Source organism: Cyphomyrmex costatus, unplaced genomic scaffold, assembly GCF_001594065.2.
Source record: "Cyphomyrmex costatus isolate MS0001 unplaced genomic scaffold, Ccosl1.0 scaffold164, whole genome shotgun sequence".
Lineage (NCBI taxonomy): Eukaryota > Metazoa > Arthropoda > Insecta > Hymenoptera > Formicidae > Cyphomyrmex > Cyphomyrmex costatus.
Window position 1 is genome coordinate 1,248,379 of NW_017275653.1, and position 23,007 is coordinate 1,271,385.

A 23,007-nucleotide genomic window follows, 5' to 3' on the forward strand; every position below is an offset into this window, starting at 1 on the left:
CCTTGTCTGGACGTTTCCAATAAAACGAGATGATTGGCCGTGAGAAATGAACTTTTGCTCCGTTCTTTGTAGAGTCGGAATGGAAGTTCAGAAAATAACTATAAATGAACTTCAGCCAGAACGTTCAACTTCGTCACGTACGCAATGTTGTTCAGGAAAACCGGCTCTAGTGTACGTTAATGTGTATACATTATATGCAGGTCGTTTTATTTCTTTTTCTTCTTCTCTTCCTTCTTTCGATCCTAACTTCTTATATGGATTTTCTTATTGCAACACATCATCAGTGCTTTTTCTTTTCTTCCATTTCCTGTTCTCATCTCTGAAAACGGAAGTAGATTTGTTGTTTGTTTACGTTGCGTGTCATGTTATAGTTGCAATATAAACACCTCTGGTTCATTGCATTCTTGACTGTCAACATTTTGATGCAATGATATGTAAAAAGGTATCATATCATATATACACAAAAAGAATGAAAGGTTTTATTTAATTATGAAAAAATTTAACTCTAGAAAATAATTTTTATTGAATTTCACAGACAAGGCTTCCTTGTAGAGGGTGTGAAGCAGTCCACCCGCAGAGCTCCTGTGTGTGTTGAATTCCACACTTCCAATTCGAAGAATTTAAAAAAAAAATGTTAATTTTTGACAAAATTAAAAAAATGTTGAGTAATTTTACAAAAAGCAGATTTGATTAGGATATGTAGAAGTATATTTCGTGCATACATATAGACAATAATGCAATAAAAGACAAAATATTTATATTATTTTCAAATATCCTCCCTTCTTTCAGTCATAATAAATAACTATAATGGACTTGTATAAAATTAGAGCGTTAAAAGTTTTTGTAACATCATATATTATCTAAGCTGAACCTGCATAATTGCTTTCATGATCAAACAAAATTATTTTCAAATATGTATTACATATAGATTTAGCTAAATTTTTAAATACTTTAACACACGCAACAACCCAAGGAACACATAAGAAAAAGTCGAAATGATGTACTTTGATGTTAATATGATACCGTGATTACAAAATTTAACTGTTTATCGGTTTTAAATCCAGATAGAGTCATTTTGATTTTTTGTTGATTTTTGTGTATTCTTTGAGAAAACCATTTTTTCCATGTATTGTATAATGTGGATGGACATTCAACAGTGTATCGTTTGATTCTGGTTTCCGCTGCGATAATAGTTCCATTTGCAAAAATTCATACGAAATCTCTTATAATTTATACGAAGTCGTAGAAATTCCGAGAATGTCATTCACACCTGTGCTTTATCAAAACGAGCTAATAACAAAGACGCTCATTACACAGCCAAATCGTATTGGTCTAAATTCTCCAATTTCGATATCTATCTTTATCTCGTTTTTATTGCTACAAGTGGCAAAAATAACCTTGACATAGTAATTGTTATAAAATTTATTTCCGTATTTTTACTCGATTATTTTTCGATCCATTATCTTTCAGAGTTCATTAAATGTCAGTAGCTGCCGCAAACTGCCTGTTATTAACAACAGACTATGAATTTATGAAAAGGTACTTCTTAAATGTTATTTTAAAAGTAATATTAATTATTATTAGATATATATTTGTTCGGAATTAATATTCATGTTTCTTTTATACACATCGATTTAATGCAATGTATTATGATATATTCTAAAATTTACGTCACCCGAGATTGCTAGTAGTACAACAAAACGTAATTAATATTGATAATATTCAAGTCAATCGTCCTTGTAATTAATGTATAAGATCCTTTTAATTAATATATGTACAAAGAGATTACAGCAACTCTTCAATATTTATATATAAAATACATTTCTTTGTCTCAATTCTTTCTCATCAGATTTGTTATTAATTGTTTCAGCAGGCGAATTGTTATTTCTTGGCGGATTTTAACTTCCATGACCAGCTTTCTGTTAACATAAATACTTTATTATCATTTAATCAATAAAATGAATAAATAAAATCTTTTATAGGAAATTGTTTTATTATTTTATAAAACCTTATTTTTTTTTACCATTTAATTCTGATCCTTGTAAGTGCGGACAATCACATAAAATTGAAAGTATATCATTTTAATCAAAATAAAAAAATTTATATTCATTTAAAATATATAAACGCATATATTTATATCACCATATACATATACATTATAGAGATATAACGTTTTATTATTTAATAAGTTTTTATTTGTTAACTCTGCATTTTTACATTTTCTGCACATAAACTTACGCTTTGGACAAACAAAAAGGACGATAACAAAATTTATAAAGTATTAAAAACTAAAAGCAAAATAAAGCTTATAACTAATGATATAATTATTACTAATACAGTTATGTTCTCAACCTTCTTCAAAAATCATTTTTGGAAAGCAATTTTCAAGAATGTAAAATTTTTTGTGAAATTTATGTTTATTTCATTTACAATATAATATAATATATAATTTTATATTTTCGGCTAAGACATGGTAAGCTGTCAAAAATTATAAACGGGCCACAAATTGCACATTAATGCTCTAATTAATAATCTAATTAATAATATGACCAACTAAAAAAAAAGAAAGGATTATAATATGATTGCTAACATAGGAACAAATATATTTTTCATTAGTGAACTCATAAAAAGTGTTGTACTTTCATATTACATACAAAAACATTAAATTATGTAAATTAAAATATCAGTTCCTTAATATTTATGTTTGTATAAAATAAATTGAGGAATTGGAGACACAATAACGGTGTAAATTAAATCTTTTTTTATTATACATGTTACATCTCAGTATTATAAATAACCTAAGATAAAATTTACACATCTTGATTTTTTATATTACTATATATATTTCATTTATTGAAACTTTATAATATGCTAACACTTCTCAAAAAACTTTATATTTTCGTTGTATCCAATTCCTCAATTTTTATTTATTTTTTATTTTTATTATATTGTTATGCCCACGCCTGCTATGCCTGAGCCACATCGACACCCGTCATATCTCGAGGGGCTCAGCGCTCATTTTGAAAATATGCCTGTTATATTTTGGAGATTAGGATCGTCTCCATGCTCAAACGTGCTTTCCAACCGCTAGACTATTTTTACCACTTGTTCTGTATTCGTTTTAATAAATAGTTCTCGTTTAATATCACATACGTGTTGTTTATTTCCGCGGCTTGGAGCATATGCGTTCGCGATTCTGAACAGTGGTTTCAAAGGCGCGTAACAATATAATATTTATTTCTGTACTGTTTATTTATCTGTATTTTGTACTTCCATTTTTATAATCACGTACGGTTGCACATAACAGAATAAGACTTAGCAATCGCGCTGACGCAAAATACTGCCTTAATTAATTATGTATATTAAAAATCAATTTGTAAATTATATGTAACATAAATGCTATTAATGATATATAATACTAAAAAAACGTTTTAGAACAGAATATGTAATTAACAAATGTTTTCAATAATAATGCAAAGTTGTCATAGAAACTGTCCACCAATCCTATTGTATAATCCAACCTGAAAAAGAATAATTTTCAAATGTTGATATATATATATGATTAAATCAAAATGTATACCTTCAAAAAATATATAATATATGCTATAGTATTAAAATATCTTGTTCCTTAACATATTCATGGTTCAGAATATAAATACATATTTTGTATATAGTTAAATATTACGTTATTCAAATTGTATACAGTATAATCAATCTAGAATTAAATTGCATTTGCATTATATATATTCCGAAATATATATACACGTCTAAAAAATAATATATACAATCTTTTACATATTTAAAATTATAACTTCTAGTATACAGTATTCATATTTTAAACCATATATTTTCTAGATATATAAGTACCAATGCATTTTGAATATCTTCATGAGGACCCTTGCTTTTAGGTGGTAACTTTGGTAAAAGCGCATCCACATTTATATCAACATGAGGATCTTTTTCTTTAATCTGCTTCATAGTTTCTTTACATACTTTGATTACTCCCTCAGCATTCAGGCGACGATCATCGCTCCACAGTGGGCAACTATGTTTAAAGAAAATGTAAGATAATTTTGATTCAGTTAAACAATAACATTAATAAATAAAAATTAAAACTCACAGATTTGAACGTTCTGCTCCTTGACCTTGGAAGTGCTTATAATCGGTAACTGGTTTATCACAAATGTAACACATTTGGGCGCCACAGATACAAGTCATTTTGTTACAGCCTTCTTCTTTGAAAAACATTCGACTACAACGGTAGCATTTACGTACCAGAGCTTGAGTCATCTTCTCTTCCAAATATAAACGTGCAGATTCTGCCTTCTTTTCGTTGCATTTCAAAGGTATATGATTAAGTTCCTTGCATAATCTAATACCAAAACAATTTATTAATGTGACAATTTTAGTAATAGATAATCACGCGTTAATTTCTAAATATTTTGTTCAAAAAGATCAATATTTCAAAATGCAGTACATGATATAAAATAACTAATATAGAGAAACAGGGCAATGAGCCAATAAATTAAGTTAAAAATATTTTTTAATTATATTCGCAAATTCTCGCAAGTGCTTTAATACGCGTATATCTCTTTATATAGAATCTCAATAGAATAACTCTTGCAGGCGTATAAGGTTTTTTAACTTAATTTATTGGCTCATTGTCAATAATAAGATTACACCTACCGGCAAGATTCTTTCATACATTCCGGATTAAGACATTTGAAAATCTTATCTTCAGCTGGTGGTATAGATGCAAAATGACAAAACGGACACGATACTAAACCATCGACTCCAGCAGCTATTATCTCCGCTTCTTGTCGTTTACAAAGTAGAATACTAAATTTAGTCGGCGGTAACACTTGTTGAAGTACAGATAAAGGAAATTCACAACCACACTGCAATAAGCAATCAACGCGCGTATTGCCATCTGCTAATACCACATCTGTGCTCCGTATAATGCATGAATTGCAAAACACATGACCATCCTCACATGTGGAACACTTTGATGGCATACATTCGTCATCATAACAACAATGACATTCAAGTAATCCATTTTTTGCCTAAAAAAGAAATTTAATAACGATTATACCTAAATTATAGTTTTGTGATTAACTATTTTAAAGCACTTCATACTTTAAGTTCATTAAATTCTTGCTGTTCTGTTGCTTTCACATCATCTAGATATTTTCTAAGCTCTGTTTTATGTTGTATAAAAGCACACTCTTGAAGAAATGGTATATCCTCTGTTAGAGTCATCTTGTTACAATATCGTTTAGTTTTCATATCAGGGTTTAACACTTCCAGAGCTTTTGCAGTTAAACTTAAATTATTCATATACTGACTATATGATTTCACCAATGTGTTTACCTGCAAAAAAAGATGACATGTATCATTACATGTATCATTATTGTAATATATTTACTATATATTATTTAATATTAGATAGCTTAAGGATAATACAATATCGTTAAGCAAAAGATTTAAAGTTATAGTCTGCTACTTCACATATAAAAAATTGAAGTAGAAAAATGATTTCATTACGATAAGGCTAATCAAAATAATAAATATAAATAAATCCGAAGTATAATTTAGTAACGTATCAAACTGTTTTGCAAAGAATGAAAATCAATAATACAATCAAAACTTTAAACTATAATGCTGTGATTCAACACCGTCAAAAATCCATCAAAAAAATTATATTATGAATTTAAAAAATATCTTAGTTGTGTTTTAAATTAAGCATACCCTTAATTTGCTGAAGTAATATTTGAGAAAATCTACTGCATGCGGATTAAATTCACATTTCCTCTTATCATCTTCGAAATAAGCAAATGGATCTGGAAATATCTCTAAGAATTGTTTCACTTGGAAATCCGTAGTGTACTGCTTTTGTTGTTGAGTAATTTTCTTTTTAGCCAGATATTGCGTTCGCGTTGGATAGTCGGGGTTTTCTAATTTCGACTGAACAAATTCTTTTATCTGTTCGGGATTATTATATATTTCCTCAGCTATTTTTCTTAAATATACAGGATCTGCTTCAGGAAATATCATCAGTAAATCCGCGTATTGTTCGTTCATATCATAAGATTTTGAAGTTGTCGCCTGTGGTTCTACTCGTGGCTTCACTTCAACCAGATGTTTTTGATCAGAGTTGAGCAGTATCTCAACTAAATTAGCAATTACTGTTACTTCATCTCTTCCATCATCTTTTACATAATCATAGCATAATTTCTTAATAAAAGTAGGTTTTATAGTTGGAAACATAGTTATTAATTTGACATATATTTTAAGAGCTTTTGAGTTTAGCACTATTTCCTTTTGTTCGGCATCGTTCGCTACTTCTTTTGGCTTGTCTTTGTATGTATATATTTTTAATTTTTTATTTCCCATTGCATCTGTTGTTTCCAATTGCTCTACTTTCCAATTAATTTTATTTGCATCATTAACTTCAATGGGTGTTCTCTGAGTTATCGATGAATGCTGCTAAAAAGAAAATAATTAATATTTATCTTTGTTCTTATCTCTATATCTTATCATTAATATAATAAAATAAAACTAATAGTTTTTTACTGGCAAGGCTAGTGCGCACTCAGTGTACATTAAAGTCGTCATACACTACTCTAATCTGATGTTAAAGTGAGATATCTCAATTGATAAAATGCCTATTGTGTATTTTGTCAAATAACATAATAAAATATATTGAAGATTTTATAGTTTTTTTTACTAATTTTTTTATTTTTATTAAACATATATTTCTATGTCGATTTGTGTACAACGGCATTAAAGTACACTGAGTGTGCACTAGCTCTACCAGTGAAAAACGCTATAAGACTATAGCTGTTTACTTAAATAAATAAAATGAGTAAAATATAAAGAAATATTACAAGTTTGAAAAAGCTTATAAAACAAGACTTGTAAAAAGAATTCATGAAAGTGAAAGTAAAAGTAAATTCAAAATTTAATACCTTCTTAATCATTATAATACCTCCTGCCTTTTATAATTTTAATTTTTCAAATATAAAATTGAAACTACGTGAGACCATCGATTAAAATTAATGCATATGTAACAAAATTTTTACAAAAACTTTTATGAAAATCAATGGTAAACACAATCACAGTCTGCATCTTCCTGATTTTCAGCCAGAGATTCAGTCTTTTTGAAGAATCTCCAGCTCTCTGGCAGAGAGAAAAAATTTTCTACTAACTACTTTGATGATCTTTTTAAAAGCACAAGAATAGTAGTAACAATTCAGAGCCTGAATTGTTACTACTATTCTTTATTAATTTCTACTTTTCTACTTTCAGCCAGAAGAGCTATTGAGCTCTGCCAGAACATTACTCGGAAGGTGATAACTGCGAAAACGGCAAGTAAAGACTAGATAAGAATGAGAAAAAAATCATAACATAAGAAAGTAAATATTATCCTTATAAGCACTTGTGGCTGAATAGTATGTCTGAAAATGTAACAGTATATGTATATATATATATATATATATATATATATATATAGAAAGTGTCTTTCTGTGTCTCTATAGAATTAAAAAAATCTCAATACACGTCTTTGTCTCTTAAAAATACAACGAAAATAAAATGCACGTGTAATATAACTGATTTCTAACAAAAAGTAAATTTAACCTGTACAAAATGTATTGAAGGTTTTTTACAGTATTTTAGATGCAGTTACAGTAGGATACACGTTTTTACCTGTATGCTTCCTTTATCGTAAACCTGGGATGTAGTCATATTGTTTGTTTTTTGGTCGTGTGAGGTACTTGGAACGGTAGCTATTGAAGACGATGAAGCATTTAATGTCGCAGGTACTAGTACCTGTGTCGTTTGGACGTTAACTACTTTAATGCCGTCTTCTTTTGTAACTTTTGATGCTTGTGGTTCTATTATTTTTATTTGATTAACCGTTTGGTGTATCGAGTTTGGCTCGAGAGGCGCACCACGCCTCTCAGATGCTCTTTTGTTATTTGATAACATGTCTAGTAACATACAATTCGATGCAAGTAGACTTGGATTTAGAGACCATGGATGAGACACACGATGAACGATCGGTTCATTCTGCTTTATTGTATTAGGACTGCTGATTAACTTTTGGGTACACGGATTCGTGTATATGGAGGAAATATTGGGGCTTGGAGAAATTATTGGTTCAGTCTGCGTTATATTAGGTTCTAACCTTTTAAGTCTATTACGCATTATAACAGGTTTATATTTAGATACATCTGTTGGTGATACTGTATTTTTAGCAAGAACTTTTAATTTTGGTGGTGATACTGTAGATACTGTATTTTTAGCAAGAACTTTTAATTTTGGTGGTGATAAAACAGGAGTTGTCGATTTAAGACATTTTTCATCTTTTTGTATCGTGAAATTACTTTGAAATGTGAATTTTGGCGGCATTACAACTGTACGAACTTTATAACGTTCCGAATATTTATCATCAGATTTACAAGTCTTTGGAACTTCCAAATTCTCAATCAAATGCAATTCCTTAGTCTCTGAACTGACTTCTGGTGATGTGGATATCTTCGAATTTGGAACAATCATGTTAATATTGCTACTATCTTCAACGGTTGTGACAGATTCATCTGATTTATGATCCAACTTTGTTTTTTTCAACGGTGTCATGTTTTGATCGGTTGTATTATTTATTGAAGTTGCTACTTCTGATACATTCTTCACCATTTCATTATTCTCATCTGTTGATGATGCAAATGCTACATCTGATTTTTTGTTATCAGCAATTACCTCATTTTTTACACAAGTCTGTTCTTTCTTTTCTAAAGCTGTATTTGCATCTACCTGATTTTTTTGTAGAGAAATATGGTATTTCTTTTTATGTTCTATAAAACTTATCTCATCTGAAAATTTTGGTCTCTTTAAATATTGTGGCAGCGGTCTTTCCTCTGGTAATAAATCCCATAATGTAAGCTCAATACGATTTCTTGCAAATTGATTATTATTAAGTATTCTAAGAATCAAACGATAATTATATCTAGGTAGAAGAGCATGTATTAGTTTTGCATCTTTTAGTAATTCATCCGTATTGGAGTAACTACAGAAATCATCCATCTCAAGGAATGTATCTCCAGAATCTTTACTGCATCCTGGTCTTGGATTATCTGATCGTTTTTTCTTTATATGTAAATCATTATTTTCCTCAACATCTTCTTTAGGCCCATCTTGGATCTCATTATTTATAACTTGTCTATCACTGCCAGTGATTAGAGCTTTAATTTGGTTGGCCAATAATGTATTATCATTATCAGTTAGCTGAAAAGTGGAACATGAAGATATAAATATAGGTTCATCAGCATTCTCAGTTTTATTTATAGCATTGATAATTGAAATATCATCATAAGAATCATCAGAATTCTCAAAAGAATTCTCAAAATTCTTAAAACAATCAACAGAAGAATCTGTATCAGAACCAGATGAGACATCAATTACTTCATTATTTACGTGTTTCTTGGAAAAATTCAGTGTTTTAGGTTGTTCAAAAACTTTGTCAACACTATGTAGCATCTCTGGTTGGTATTTCATAGAGGTGGATGGTCTTGGTGATGATGGTGAATCTATACTTGTGTCCATAGAAGTCAGCTCTTCAAGTTTATACGTTTTATCAGCATGATACATTTGGCATGATGACTGAATTTTCATGAGTGATTCCGGATCAATGGTATCACTTATTTCCGATTTTATGGTGGATGATCCTGGGTTATCAATTTCAGCATTTACACATTCCAGAAAATTTAATGTTCCAAATTGCTCAGAAACATTGTTAGTATTAACTGATATCTTTGATTGAATTTTTGAAGGACCTTGTTTTGAATTAAATATTTCGTCCACGTTTACACATTCTTTGAGAGATTTTAGTATTTTAGGTTGTTCAGATTCTTTATCAGCATCATGGTTTATTTCTGACTGAATTTTCATAGTAAATGGATTATTTGGAAGGTCCTGGATATTATCCCTTTCTTTATCCAAAATCATATCTACCATGGAATTAAAGATATCCATCGTGTTTTATAAAATATTCCGTTTTCTTCTATTCTTCTAACAATGAACGTTGCTAGCTTTACATCAGTAGATTATCAAAAACATCTCTATTCATAATTTCGCGGTTTCCTGTAAGATCAAAGAATAAACATAAAATTGAAGTTGTTTTAGAAATAATTTTCTTATAAAATATCTTACAAATTATAGAGAATAAATATATCTAGTAATAGTATAAAAATCCGACTTTACAAACACGTGCGATAAAGCTAACGAGACGCAAATTGACAGAAAGATAATAAGATGATAAAATAATGTGAAGGTTACTTAACAGTTTGTTGACGTTTGTGTCTGCGACTGAAACAGATTTACAGCACTTCAACACTTTAGATGCAAAAGTGACTAATTTCAGGACGTATATTATGACGAATGCAGACGAATGGACTGACGGACTGACGGAACTACTACTTTCCAATGCAAATGGAAAGTCGAATTTTAGATATTCTTTCTTATTCTAAAACCTCTAGAACTCTCTGATTCAAAAGATATTCTGATTTGTTTAGTGCGTATCAGTGCGTATAGAGAAGACTGCAACTACAAAAGCTCTCTCTGGTTAAAAGAAAGAGAAACTAGAACACATTTGAACATTTTAGCCCGGATTGGCCCGGATCCTCAGGCTGGAGTCACATTGAGCGGAAATCTACAGCGGAACGGAACAGCGAGACCAATCACAATCGCAGAAAGTAATGCAGCGGAATGATTGTACAGTTCTGATTGGTTTCACTATTCCGTTCCGCTGTAATTTCTGCTCAATGTGACTCCAGCCTTAAGAAGCCTACAGACCAGAGCGGCGCAGCGATGAAGCGGCGAGCGATAGCCAATGAGAGCCATGCTGCAAAAGCATGGCTCTCATTGGCTATCGCTCGCCGCTTCATCGCTGCGCCGCTCTAGAATGCTTTAAGGTTGATTTATACTGGCCGTAAACTGTTAACTTATGCCGTAATCTGTAAAAATTGACCAATCACAGTCGAATGAGAGGGGAATAATCGATTATAATTGGTCAATTTTTACAGATTACAGCATAAGTTAACAGATTACGGCCAGTATAATCCAACCTTTACACTAGCGGCACTTAGGTCGGTATTTATAGTCGGTTCTTATTTCAAGACTGTCTTAAGTAATGTCTTAAAAAAGATGCTAAAGCGACCCTCTGATTGATTCGTAACTCCTCAAGACTGAACTTAAGACGGTCTTGAATATAAGAACTAACTATGAATACCGGCCTTAAGGTTGGATTATACTGGCCGTAATCTGTTAACTTATGCTGTAATCTATAAAAATTGACCAATTATAATCGATTATTCCCCTCTCATTCGACTGTGATTGGTCAATTTTTACAGATTACGGCATAAGTTAATAGTTTACGGCCAGTATAAATCAACCTTTAGAGTCCTAGATATCAGAGAAGCGCAACCAGGAAGTAAGTGAGCGCAACCATCGACATATAGAATGGACCGCTGATGGCAATGGTGGGGGTAGAAAAATGGATAAAGTGAGAGGTAGAAGTAACATGATCGTTCTTTCTCTGTTTACTGAAGCCTGATTGGTTGTTGAATTAACAGCGACCAATAGTAATCAGTAGTTATCAGTAAACAGAGAAAATTAAAAATGGCTGACTAATAGACGATTGGTGGATTTTATTTTCGTCTGCAAACGACGATTTTTAATACTTTTCTCAGTAATTTTGCCATACTGACTTAAGCCGGTTGCGCTTCTCTGATATCTAGGACTCTAGCGGCACTAACGTCCATTTTCGAGCTGCGGGTACTACGTCTCGCTGTCTCGCTTGCTCTCGTGGTACGTAGTTCCCGCAGCTCGAAAATGGACGTTGGTGCCGCTAGTCTAAAGCATTACAGGAAAAAGGCCGCCATGGCCGCTCTCAGGTTTCTCTCTGGTATTACATTATTACAGAGTTATATATGTATATATATATATATATATATATACATATATCCCAGCATCCGAGAATGGATTAAAATGGATTGGACATTTTGTCTATTCGAATTCATATTTTACAGCGAAAACTTTTTTTTGGATTCAATTAGATTCAATTGGATGCAACTGGATTGCAAAACTGCGTTTCCTATTCAAAATTTCGAATTGTGCAGTATCCACTATGGTCACAAACACACTGAAAAAGCTGATATTATTTTTTGATTGAAAGGTATACAGATATGCTCCATGCAATTCCTATAAATGAATAAAAACGTATTCGGATTGAAAAGAATTCATTTTAACATTCATGAATCCGTATTTCTGAAAATCTGAATCCATTTTAATCCATTTCAATCCATTCTCAGATACTGGTATAAAAAGAAAAAATTAAATTTCATTTTCTCCGTGTTTAAAATAGTGGACAAGTAAATCTATGTAAAAATACGTTTTCACATATTTTTAAAATGTGAGGGAAAGCTTCTTCCTTTCTTCTCTTTAGTATCTTATCTCTACGTATTAAGAAATTATTCGGAATGAAGATTTCAATAGGAATTATATATTTTTATTTTCTTTAGCAAATACAATAGAAATCTAAAGCATAGTCGAGAAATTTCGATCGGAATCCATTCTAAATGGTTACACTCAGTACGATGACCGCTCACTGTGAGCTCAGTCGTACCTGAATGCACCTCTAATAATTTCCAACAATATCTAAATAATTCTTTTTATCGAATTCTGAGACTCACAAAAAGTTATGAATTAAGTCATAAATTAGAAGCTAGAAATGGGTCAATTATAGTTGTCCATTTTTATTTTCTGACTTTTGATTTATGACTTATATTAATGGCTGTTGTATGGCTATTGTAGAAGAGTAGAAGAGGCCCCTATTATATGGGTTTAACGAACCCAACTACATGAATTTTTCGAACTTAGGTCGGCGCAGGCGCCGCAGGCATGCAATGGAATAGTGGAAACTGACGCGCGCGCGGATTGGTCGAACGCGTGGAGGGGATAGTGGCTGTCCTCGCGATAGGTTATAAAGACGCAATCGGAATTCGCCAATCAGTGTTTGAGGAGTGTCGTAGAACTCGTAGAGATGCGGGAGAGAACGCGAGCGAGCCTGTTTCTGGACTGCGGAGTTTGTTGAGTGGGCTATTTGAGATCAGACTGGTCAAGCTGGAACGGGAAAGCGGAGAGGAAAACTGGCACACAACGATTACGACGACAAGGAAGAAAGAAAGAGCAACGAGAGCACGCGGAGTTACAAGCATACGGTGCGTCCCGAGACCGAACACGTAGCGGTGCGTCGTTTATATACAATACACGTCCCTCAGTCGGACCTCGCCCACGGCGAGAGGATTCGAGTTCCTGAGAATTGTGGAGACGTGCGGGGAAACGCAACGGCGCGAGACGAGTTCGGCCCAGGGTGATCCGATTTGATCTGGCAGTGCCGTAAAGGAGCCGCGAGAAGACAAATAAACAACGGCCCGAGAACCGCCATTTTGGATAGAGAGGAGTCGTTATTGTCGGGCCGGGGAGCTAGCGGAACGTAACGTACCGCTTTTCCGCATCAGAGAGTAGCTGGCCGCGTGAGGTGAAGGCGGAAGTCGAAGGAAGAAGGATATTGAGCTAAGGTGGCTAACGGTCACCGGATGTGGTCGAATCTGCGGGGAACGCGCACTGGGAGGACTGCGAGAGAAGAGGAACTTGAGGCGAGGTAGCATCGCGCTAACAGGTCCCCGGGGTGCCCCACCGCACTTATCCCACCGCGTCGTCACCGTCGTCGTCCCCACCACCGCTCTGCCCTGGATACTGTGATTATTGCGCAGTTGGAAAAATTGCTGAGCAGGGACGCGGGACGTCGTCCACGAGAGGCAACTCGTGAGCGTTTATCGGTAAGAGAGGCGCCTTTTTATTATTTCTTTTTTTTTTTTTTTTTGTCGAATTTATGTATCTCTAGAATTCTAGATGGTTCGAGATCGTTTGAAAATGTGCTTTCATTTTCGTTACTCTCCATGCGCATATCCTCTATCGGAGCGTAGAAAAAATAAAGTTTTCAACGATTGGTAGAGTCGATTGAATAGACAAAGAACAAGAACGGAGTAATCGCCGAGAGCTTATAAATCCTTTATCAAATTTGAGATGTATAATCTCTCTTCTATCTCTTTATATTTTATTCTAGGCGACGGTCTGCATAAAATGTCTGCAAATGTCTGTTAAAATTTTAAAACTTCAAAAAAGTTGATGCATATCTTTTATTTCTTCGTAAGAATATTACTTGTTAATAATGTATGAAACTTTAAGCCTTTTTGCTGGTTGTAAATGTAAGAGTAACTTTTATACATATTATAGAATATGAGAAAAACAGATTAAGTTACTATTTAGAATTATATTCAAAAGCATAAAAATAGTTAGATTTTTAGAAATTTTTCTTTTTTTAAATATTTTGTTTATATTTTTTAGTCTTAAAAAAATATATGAATTAATATAAATATAATATGCTTATTCTTGTCACTTCTTAATGAATTAAGAATTACATGATTTTTTTACCATATGTACAAACAATTCTACTTTCTGGAAAGGATATGCGACGGTGAAAGTATGGTAGAAAGTATACAATTGACTCTTGAGTGTCTGATGTATGTTTGTTGATGTGTATGAGACCAATTTGTATTAAAGCTAGAGTTTGTTTTTAGATGTTGCAAATATATGCTTTTAAGCATGCTAACATTCTATCGTTTTGTGAAGATATTTATAAATTATGATGCAATATAAAGATAGAATTTTAGTATAAACTTGATCCTACTATGTATATTTCAGTATTTAAATGAGTATCCATTTATTTTCTCCCATGATAAGATAAGAACTATCGAGAAACCTTGTATCTCTAACTTGTTATGTAAGCATAAATACTATAAATTTAAATATTGTATTATATAGTTCATTCACTTTATAGCTGCATGCTTTTTTGAACATGCTGCAATGTAGGAATAAATAATGTTTAATATTATTAGCGAATTATTTTATTTTATGTTGTGCAAAAAATAGTGAGCTGTATAAAATAACCAGTACTTATGTTAATGAGATTTTGTTTTTTTTATCTATAATATAAATTTCAGCAAAATTCATATAGCTGTGGCATTTTTTATGACTTCTAGCATTATGACTAAAGATAGAGTAGTTAATCAAATAACATTTTTAAAGAAAAAAACTTAATTTCTTGACAATTTTTTAAAGTATTCTTAACAATAAGTATTTAACTAGCTTTAACAGAGATAATGTTATTATCTTCCTTTTCAAACAAAGAAAGCAACATCCTTTTTTTAAATAAAACGATAACATTTTAGATGCAAATCAGTATCACGAAGTGAAAGTTAGAAATACATAAATACGTTCGTTTTGTTTTGCAGGCCAAAGAGTTGGCTGAGTGACGAGGAGATATTAGAAAATTGAAACAGAGAGATAGATAAACATCCGAGCCATGACGAACTCCGCGCCCAAGTTAGATAACGCCAAGGTGGATCGGCAGGCCTCACCGAAGGTCGGGTATCAGTACCAGCACAACCACCATCATAATCGTTCCAACAGTAAGTCGTCGCCGTTCCTGTATAAGAACGGCCGCCACACGGTTAAAAATGCTAAAGATGGACGGCAGAGCTGCAGTCCGTACAACTCATCGTCCAAGAGCGCGAGAAACTCGCCACAACATCAGCAGCAGCAGCAACATCAGCAGCAACAGCAGCAGCAGCAACAGCAGCAGACACCACAGCAACAACAACAACGTTGCGAGCAGCGCAGTCCGAGCAGCAGCCCGACCAACAACTTCTACGCGGGTGCCAAGTTCTCGGAAACACCGTCGCCCGCGAGCGTGCCCAAGCCGCCAAGTCATTGGACGAGCAGAATGATGGATAGCTGTCGCCAATCGGACAGCGCAAGCGAACACACGAGACAATTGCGTATAGTGCTAAACGTCCAGGCCTGATACCCAAAAACCAACGTATACACCAGCAACGCGCGAGAGGTGAAGCAGCGACCGTCGGTAGCTCCAAAAGAATCAGGTACGATAGGGAATTATCGTCGATAAAATCATCGGCTGAAAAGACTGCGAGAGTAAGGGAGACGATGATAACGACGATGATGGTGACACCGTGTGCGGTCCATATACACACGGGTTTTCGATTTTATCGCGCGAGTGGATACTCGTAATCCGTTCTTTACTCTAAGGTACATCCAGCATATAAACATTCGAATCGTATAAACTATGCACCGCGGGGGGGGAGGGTTAACGACGCGATGCATCGGTGCATTCCGATGCCGCGATCGATGTGTGCGCGTGAGAGATACATTATATATATGTATATATATGCGTCTGGAACTCCCATCACGCGCCATCATTGTGACAAAATGTAAGTAATATTGTATTTTAGATTATCGTATACCGCTAAACTTACAAAAAGGAACACAAGGAGAGCCCTACGTACATACATATATATATTATCTATATAACATCCGACACACACACACACACACACGCACATACACACACATGACACACAGAAAGAAAGAGTACATCCTCAGTCTGACGAGACGACAAGCGCGGACGAGCGAAGTTAACGCTTCGCGATTTTTTTGTCAAACGATGGACTTCAATATCGACGCGTTGAAAGGAAAAAAGAGAACAAGCGTCCGATGACTTTTCGTGTGACCGCTTTTTCCGAAGCGACTTTTGAAAGCTCGCGCTTTATGCCGTTCTCGAGACACCCGGTGTTCGAATACGCGTTTTTATTATCCCCTCATGCTTTAATCGTCGACACTAGAGACAAAGATTCGTAGCACGGAAATGCTGGATAAGCAATTTATTTGATAGCCGCCCGACTAATGGTCGTTATCAGTATACTTCTTTATTAGCAGTCTCTTTCGCAAGCTTTATTATTTTGGTAGTATGGATTGTAAAAAGACATGGCTTCGTATAAGAGATTTATTTCAGGTAGCTTTTTTTTTTTTAATTTTCGTTTACTTTTCTTTTTCATTTTTTTTGTTGGGAATATTTTTATTTTCTTGCTATTCTGCTACTCTGCCAATCGTTACACTTTATGTGAGATAGGTGTATAAGGTTTTGAGTTTCTTACTGCGTGTTAGTGAATTGAACGTGACCGACGTAACAAGAAGGAAGGGGAGAAATTTGAATGAGAGGCGAGGATCGAACGAATGCTTTGTTCGCTTTGCGAATACATTATGATGCTTATCATAACGTATTTACGGAAAATTCACATTTCAACCACTCTTGCTCTCGATTTTCGGCATGTTTCAACAACATCACTAATAAATTGCATGTAATGTAAATTTAAGATTTATTTTTACAATAACACGAAGATAGAGAAAAAAACAATGAAAATTTGACAGGTTTTTCCGTTACAAACGGAGTGATCACTAATTTATAATCTTACTTTGATTCATAATGTTTCAATCTGCTATCGTTGAGCGATAACTATTGTTATATTTGAAAAATTCAAGTACTAATTATGCTTTATTTAGACGCGGATATCGAGGACGATGACTTTTAAAAGGGGAAAGAACATTAGCGTCGTGACTGTCATGATTTAACACCGGATTGTTCCTTCTTAGAACGCAATCGTAGCCGTAAAAGACAGGATTACTACATTTAAAGGGCAGTACGCGGTTGTGTCCCTCTAATGAGGGACCGAGATTGATAAGTGGATTAAAAGCAGGAACAGCAGTTAACGGACGTTAACTTTACCCGTCCTTGAAGAGTTGTCTTTCGTGAGCTTCTGATCGTTTTTTGTGCTGACAGGTATAGGAAGAAGGGTAGTCTGAACTTTTTCATTGTTTACAATGCTTTACGGGCGCAATTGTCATATCAAACTCGCACCACGCTTCTATCTATATACTGAACTTGGTAAACTGAACTTGAACTTAATATATAATATGCTAACGATAATAATAATATTTACGGATAAATAAATAATGGTAGTAATAAGCTAAGGCCTTAATGATAATAGCTTGGAGATTGATACAATCGATTTGACGTTGCACAATCAAATCGATAGTGTGGTTTCATCAGTTTAGATTTAGATTTGCAAACTTTAAAATTTATGTTATTTTTGTTAATCCTTTTCTTTTTCTTATTTTGTAAGCAAAATTATTTCAAGCCACGGACTGAGCAAAATTCTTTGACGTAGTATTTTAATTAATGTTTAATTTTTTTTTTTTTTTAAGTTTCTTGATAACATGCAAATAATCCTTTTGCAACATTTATGTCCACCTATTTTTTGTTCTTACGTCAAATTGCTTTCTTCGGTAGGCGATTAGTCTTAGATAAGAATAAGTTTACGAGACGAGTGTGAATGTGGAACGAGCATGAATGAAAAACGCAAAATCGACGGAGACCAATATCAAAACGCGCGATTCCGATTTTTTCGATTGCTCGCTCTGTATTTAGTTTTCTAAGGTGAAAAATCCTAGTACGATATCTAACACGTGGCCATGCGTTGATATAACAATCGGTCAATTTGATCTACACATGACGTCGAAAATTGTCAAAGGTAGATATGGTTCTACACGGATAGATGGACAACGGATGTTTGTCAGATGTAAATTCGAACGCGCGCGGGACGTTCCCTTTCTTTTTTCTCCATCCTTCTCAACCTCGTGCGCGACCGGGCTCACGAGAGAGGAAATCTATAATCCCGAGATTAACATGCGGAGAGAGTTTGGCAACTCGTTTTCCGTTCGCCCTCGCAGTTCGATCTATATGCGCAAGAATCGTCACAGCACAGTTTTTTTTTTCCATTTTTTATAGAATCGATATACGCGCTTTCACATTCGAAATTTAATTTGCTCGCCGTTCGCGGCGATAATGAATCCGTGCACGTGTCTTAACACGAGAATCGATGAAGGAGAACGAAATGATTGCATTGGAATTTAATTTTACGTGACGGTACAAAGAGCTGAAACGATTAAATTGTAGAGTGCAAATTTGTTTTGCATTACATTGCCTTTCCTTTTATTTTTCGATTCTTGTTTCTTATCCTTCCGTGGGTTTGGCAACAACATACGAAACGATACCGAATAACGTCTTGGGGACCAAGATGTCACTCCAGTATTGTTTCACGTGTTGTTGACAAGCTTGCGATTGTATCCTAAAACCGTCTTTTGAAAACGTTAGCTTAATGTGTTAGAATATGGACTTTTAAGGAAGCGGTTTTGGAGTAATGTTAGAGTTCATGACATTTCAATTGATGCATATATATATATGGTATATAAAATGTGTATATACTACACAATTTGAATTGAACGAAAATTTGATGGACTAATTATTGAAACTGTCAAGCTGAAGCTTGTTAATTTAATACGTAAATTTTCAATAGGATTGGATCGATCTAATATCCTAATATATATCTACGTATGCTCTTATCTGCACAGCTTGCGACTTGATTTGCGACGGATAAATCAGCTCCTTGTACAGAATCGTATGGAATCGCCTATACAACGTTATTTGTATATTTTTTGCATTGCTTTTCAACGAAGCATATTGCATTATTTTAAACGCCGTATATAAAATTTGTGCTATTTTTTTTTAAAGCATTTATTTTTTATATATGTTGATTCTTGCTTTTCGTAGACACTTTTTTAAAACGATTCTCGCGAATAATAGCGATTGTACGAGCAAGTTGTTTCTATGAACGATTTTGAAAAGGCGTAACAATATCTCGAGGTATTGTAATCTGTTCGATCGTAACAGGCTTTCTACAATAAGCTGTCACCTAAACTTTAAAGGCAAGAGCAGAGTCTTGCATAACGCATAATGTATAATACAAGAAAATGAATCAAAGTCCTTTATTTCTTTTCCATAAAATAAAAGACTGATTCATCGATTCTTTTATGTTTTATGCCAAAGTCTATGTTCCTTAAGCCTCTTATAAGTTTTAAAAAATGAAATGATCATAGTAGATTATTCCTTCGACTGTGACTTGTCAATTTCTTAAGATTAAAAGCTTAAATAATGGCTTATTGCAGAATGTTCGTTAAGAGTCATAGAACCACTCACGATAGCTAAGTCAACGCGCGATTAGAAGGGGAGATCTTGACGGATTCAGGATCGGATATATCAAGGTCACAGAATTCGCGGTAGATCTTTAGAGTTAGAAGGAAATGAATTAAACACTGCCGTTCGGTAAAAACGGCGTATTTGTTCGAAAAGAGCGCTATTTAGTAACTAAATTCACTAAAACTACTGATAGTCGTCCTTGAGTTAGAGGGGGAAGCGTTTTACTGACAGGCCTGGCTTATGTATTCGGAAACGGTTTGAGTGGCTTTCTCTAAAGTTTAACGCATCTTCGATGCAACGATCGTCGTGCGTGGCGACATACTTGCCACCACAAGTATATCAAACTAACTTTTAGGCGAAAAAAATTTAAAAAAAAAAATGAGTTCCGAAATTTCGTACATATTTTAGTTAAACATGTTAAAATTGCACCACAAATAACATTAATATTCGAAGTGTCGGTTAATGCAAATTACTACAATAATAATACGCCGCGTTGCCCTATTCTCCCTTAATAAGCACCAAACTCGATTTTTTCTTATCAATTTTTATAGCGCGAACATACAACCGATAAAAAAGAATATACAAAAGATGAGAAAGAGAGAGAAAATAAGAAAATGAGGAAATGGAGATGGAAAAAGGCCATGAACGCTAGAAAATCAATCATTTAACAAAGAGTCGGGAAATTAGCTGTGATGATGACTCAATAGTATTAACTTTGATTGATAACTAATTAATATAAAGTATATATATCTATATACGTATATACATTGAGAAACCATTTAATTGAATGAAACAATTCGATTAAATCGACTAAATCTTTTGTTTGGATATGGGCAAACAAATCCTTTGAGTGTTACAACAAAATATAATAATTGCCACCGCTATTAATACTACTACGAAATTTTGTTGAAACAGATCCATACAATTAAATAAATTAGTTATTGCAGCATTTTACTTATTTCTCATGACATAATTTTTTGCTAATACAAACGTATTATAATTATAATGAATAAGAGCGGTCAATAATAAAATTTTGTTTGATTCGATCAAATAGATTTCTCAATTATCGAGTTCAAGACAAAACGGTTAGGCATGCTTGCCGAGCGATTGAATATGATTGGTTGGATCTATAAGTAACAATCAATTATAAATGTTTATTTGTTCGGCGAGCACGCTACCCGCTTTGTCAACTTGAACGCACTCACTGTATGTATACCCACACGCGGACATTATATATGATAGAAGAGTTAAAAAAAACCATCAGAAAGACAAAAGGTACATACTAGTTTAGGTATGATAAGTATATGAAGTATGATACAATAATGTTGAAATGAAAAGGGAGGAAGAGGGAGAGAAACGCTTTTTCGCATTTTCTCTGACTATTGTTCTCTTCCTCCTATGAGAAAAAGAAAGAAAGCAGGATAATACAATATCTATATTCTTTACGTTTATTAATAAACGTAAATTTTTTATGATTCAATAGCTGATATAAACCGGTGTAGGAACGCGCTCGGAGATTCAAGAAGAGGAAAGGTAGAAAAAGAAAAGATAAAGAAAGGAGATCGTAAAGGACCCGAGCGTTTTCATCTCACGGCTTTAAAGTACGATTCGTCGTATCGTACTGTGAAAATTCAAACCTAAAAAAATTCAAACCTAAAATCCCATTAGTAGAAGAGGGTCGATGAGAGTGCAACGTTGTAACGCAAGTAATAAGAAGTGAATTTCCTCAAATTACAATTTTAATCCATCCAAATAACAAAATCAGTACGTTTCGACTCGCTTTGGAGTCTTCTTCAGCCAATACAAAATTTTTAATATTTTTCCTTTATATTTATTGTAAGATACTTATTTTCGTGCAATGACTGTTTGTTAGAGATTTGAGCGACTTTCAAAAGTCGAATAGTGGGTATCAATACTTCTATTTCGTAATCAAGAGTATTTATTATTCTAATATACGCTTTATCATTTATATAGGTAACAAGGGAGTCTCCGGTAAACACTCCCTCGTAGATTCTAAGGTAAACGCGAAAAGTATATCCCGTTTCTTACAATTACTATAAAACACACACATACAAATATAGCTGATAATAATCGTAGTTTACAACGTACTGACGCGCAGTTAGGTCGTTCCGGAAAGATGCGGATCGATTTTTGACGGATCGATGCGAAATGCTGAGAATACAAAGTAGGGCCAAGTCGCACGAGTTCCATTCCGAGGAACAAATTTATCGATTTTGAGTAAAACGAATTTTCAAGTGGAGTTGTAATAAAAGGAATAAACGACCATAGTAGTTTTAACGACCGTAGTAGTTAAAGTAGAAGAGGCGTCGGATAGCTCCACGTTTCATTCGTGAACTCACAGTCCGTGGATCCGGGTTCGATTCCTTTCGCGCCTTACATACGCGACTTTTTGCGTTGATAATTAACGGGGATTTTGTATGCTCCAGTTACGATGACCACTCCATGTCTTATTGTTCAATGTATCATATAACGAATTATCTTAATTAATCAGAGGGCTGTTTAGATAGTAAAAAGGCTTAAGACCTGTAACGAAAAGTACAAAGGCTTTTTTAAGGCCTGATATTAAAAGTGAACACTCTAAATTTTTGAGAGTGAGATTTCACTTCAAGATACGTGATAATTGCGTCAATCTCGCAAGAGTGAATTTCACTTCACTTTTTCAAGAAGTAAATTTCCTAACCTAACAAGGTCAACAAGTTTTAATGATTAATATTTCGCTTCGCGAGGCAGAGCGACGCTTTTTTCTGCCAGACTTTTATGTTTTGTGCAAAAACACATTGAATGAGTCTAATTTCGTCAAGATTGGAGGGCTGAACTTAACATTTACCACAGTGAATTTATAATTTTTATTTAAAGAATAAAGTTTTACTCTACAGAGAGAGAGAGAGAGAGAGAGAGAGAGAGAGAGAGAGAGA

The 23,007-nt window shown here is 33.7% G+C and overlaps 2 protein-coding genes across 2 annotated transcripts; one reads left to right on the forward strand and one right to left on the reverse strand.

Moving 5' to 3' along the window:
* Positions 1 to 3,482: 3,482 nt before the first annotated feature.
* On the reverse strand, positions 3,483 to 9,763 carry LOC108771644 (uncharacterized). Its single transcript, XM_018536985.1, has 7 exons — positions 7,708 to 9,763; positions 5,749 to 6,486; positions 5,137 to 5,370; positions 4,687 to 5,063; positions 4,121 to 4,372; positions 3,868 to 4,045; positions 3,483 to 3,521 (listed from the first exon to the last, which is right to left on the reverse strand). Exons 1-7 carry the CDS (start codon positions 9,670 to 9,672, stop codon positions 3,483 to 3,485), a joined length of 3,783 nt encoding a protein of 1,260 aa, XP_018392487.1. The 5' UTR covers positions 9,673 to 9,763.
* Positions 9,764 to 15,484: 5,721 nt separating this feature from the next.
* LOC108771645 (proline-rich nuclear receptor coactivator 2) lies at positions 15,485 to 15,985 on the forward strand. Its single transcript, XM_018536986.1, has one exon. It carries the CDS (start codon positions 15,485 to 15,487, stop codon positions 15,983 to 15,985), a length of 501 nt encoding a protein of 166 aa, XP_018392488.1.
* The last annotated feature ends 7,022 nt before the right edge of the window (positions 15,986 to 23,007 follow it).

Excerpts from the sequence above, each read along its gene's own strand:
- LOC108771645 (XM_018536986.1), top strand. The coding sequence starts at position 15,485 with ATGACGAACTCCGCGCCCAAGTTAGATAACGCCAAGGTGGATCGGCAG.
- LOC108771644 (XM_018536985.1), bottom strand. The coding sequence starts at position 9,672 with ATGAAAATTCAGTCATCATGCCAAATGTATCATGCTGATAAAACGTAT. Across the intron at positions 4,373-4,686 it reads TGTATGAAAGAATCTTGCCG|ATTATGCAAGGAACTTAATC; the intron begins GTAGGTGTAATC and ends TTTTGGTATTAG. Across the intron at positions 4,046-4,120 it reads GGAGCAGAACGTTCAAATCT|TTGCCCACTGTGGAGCGATG; the intron begins GTGAGTTTTAAT and ends CTTTAAACATAG.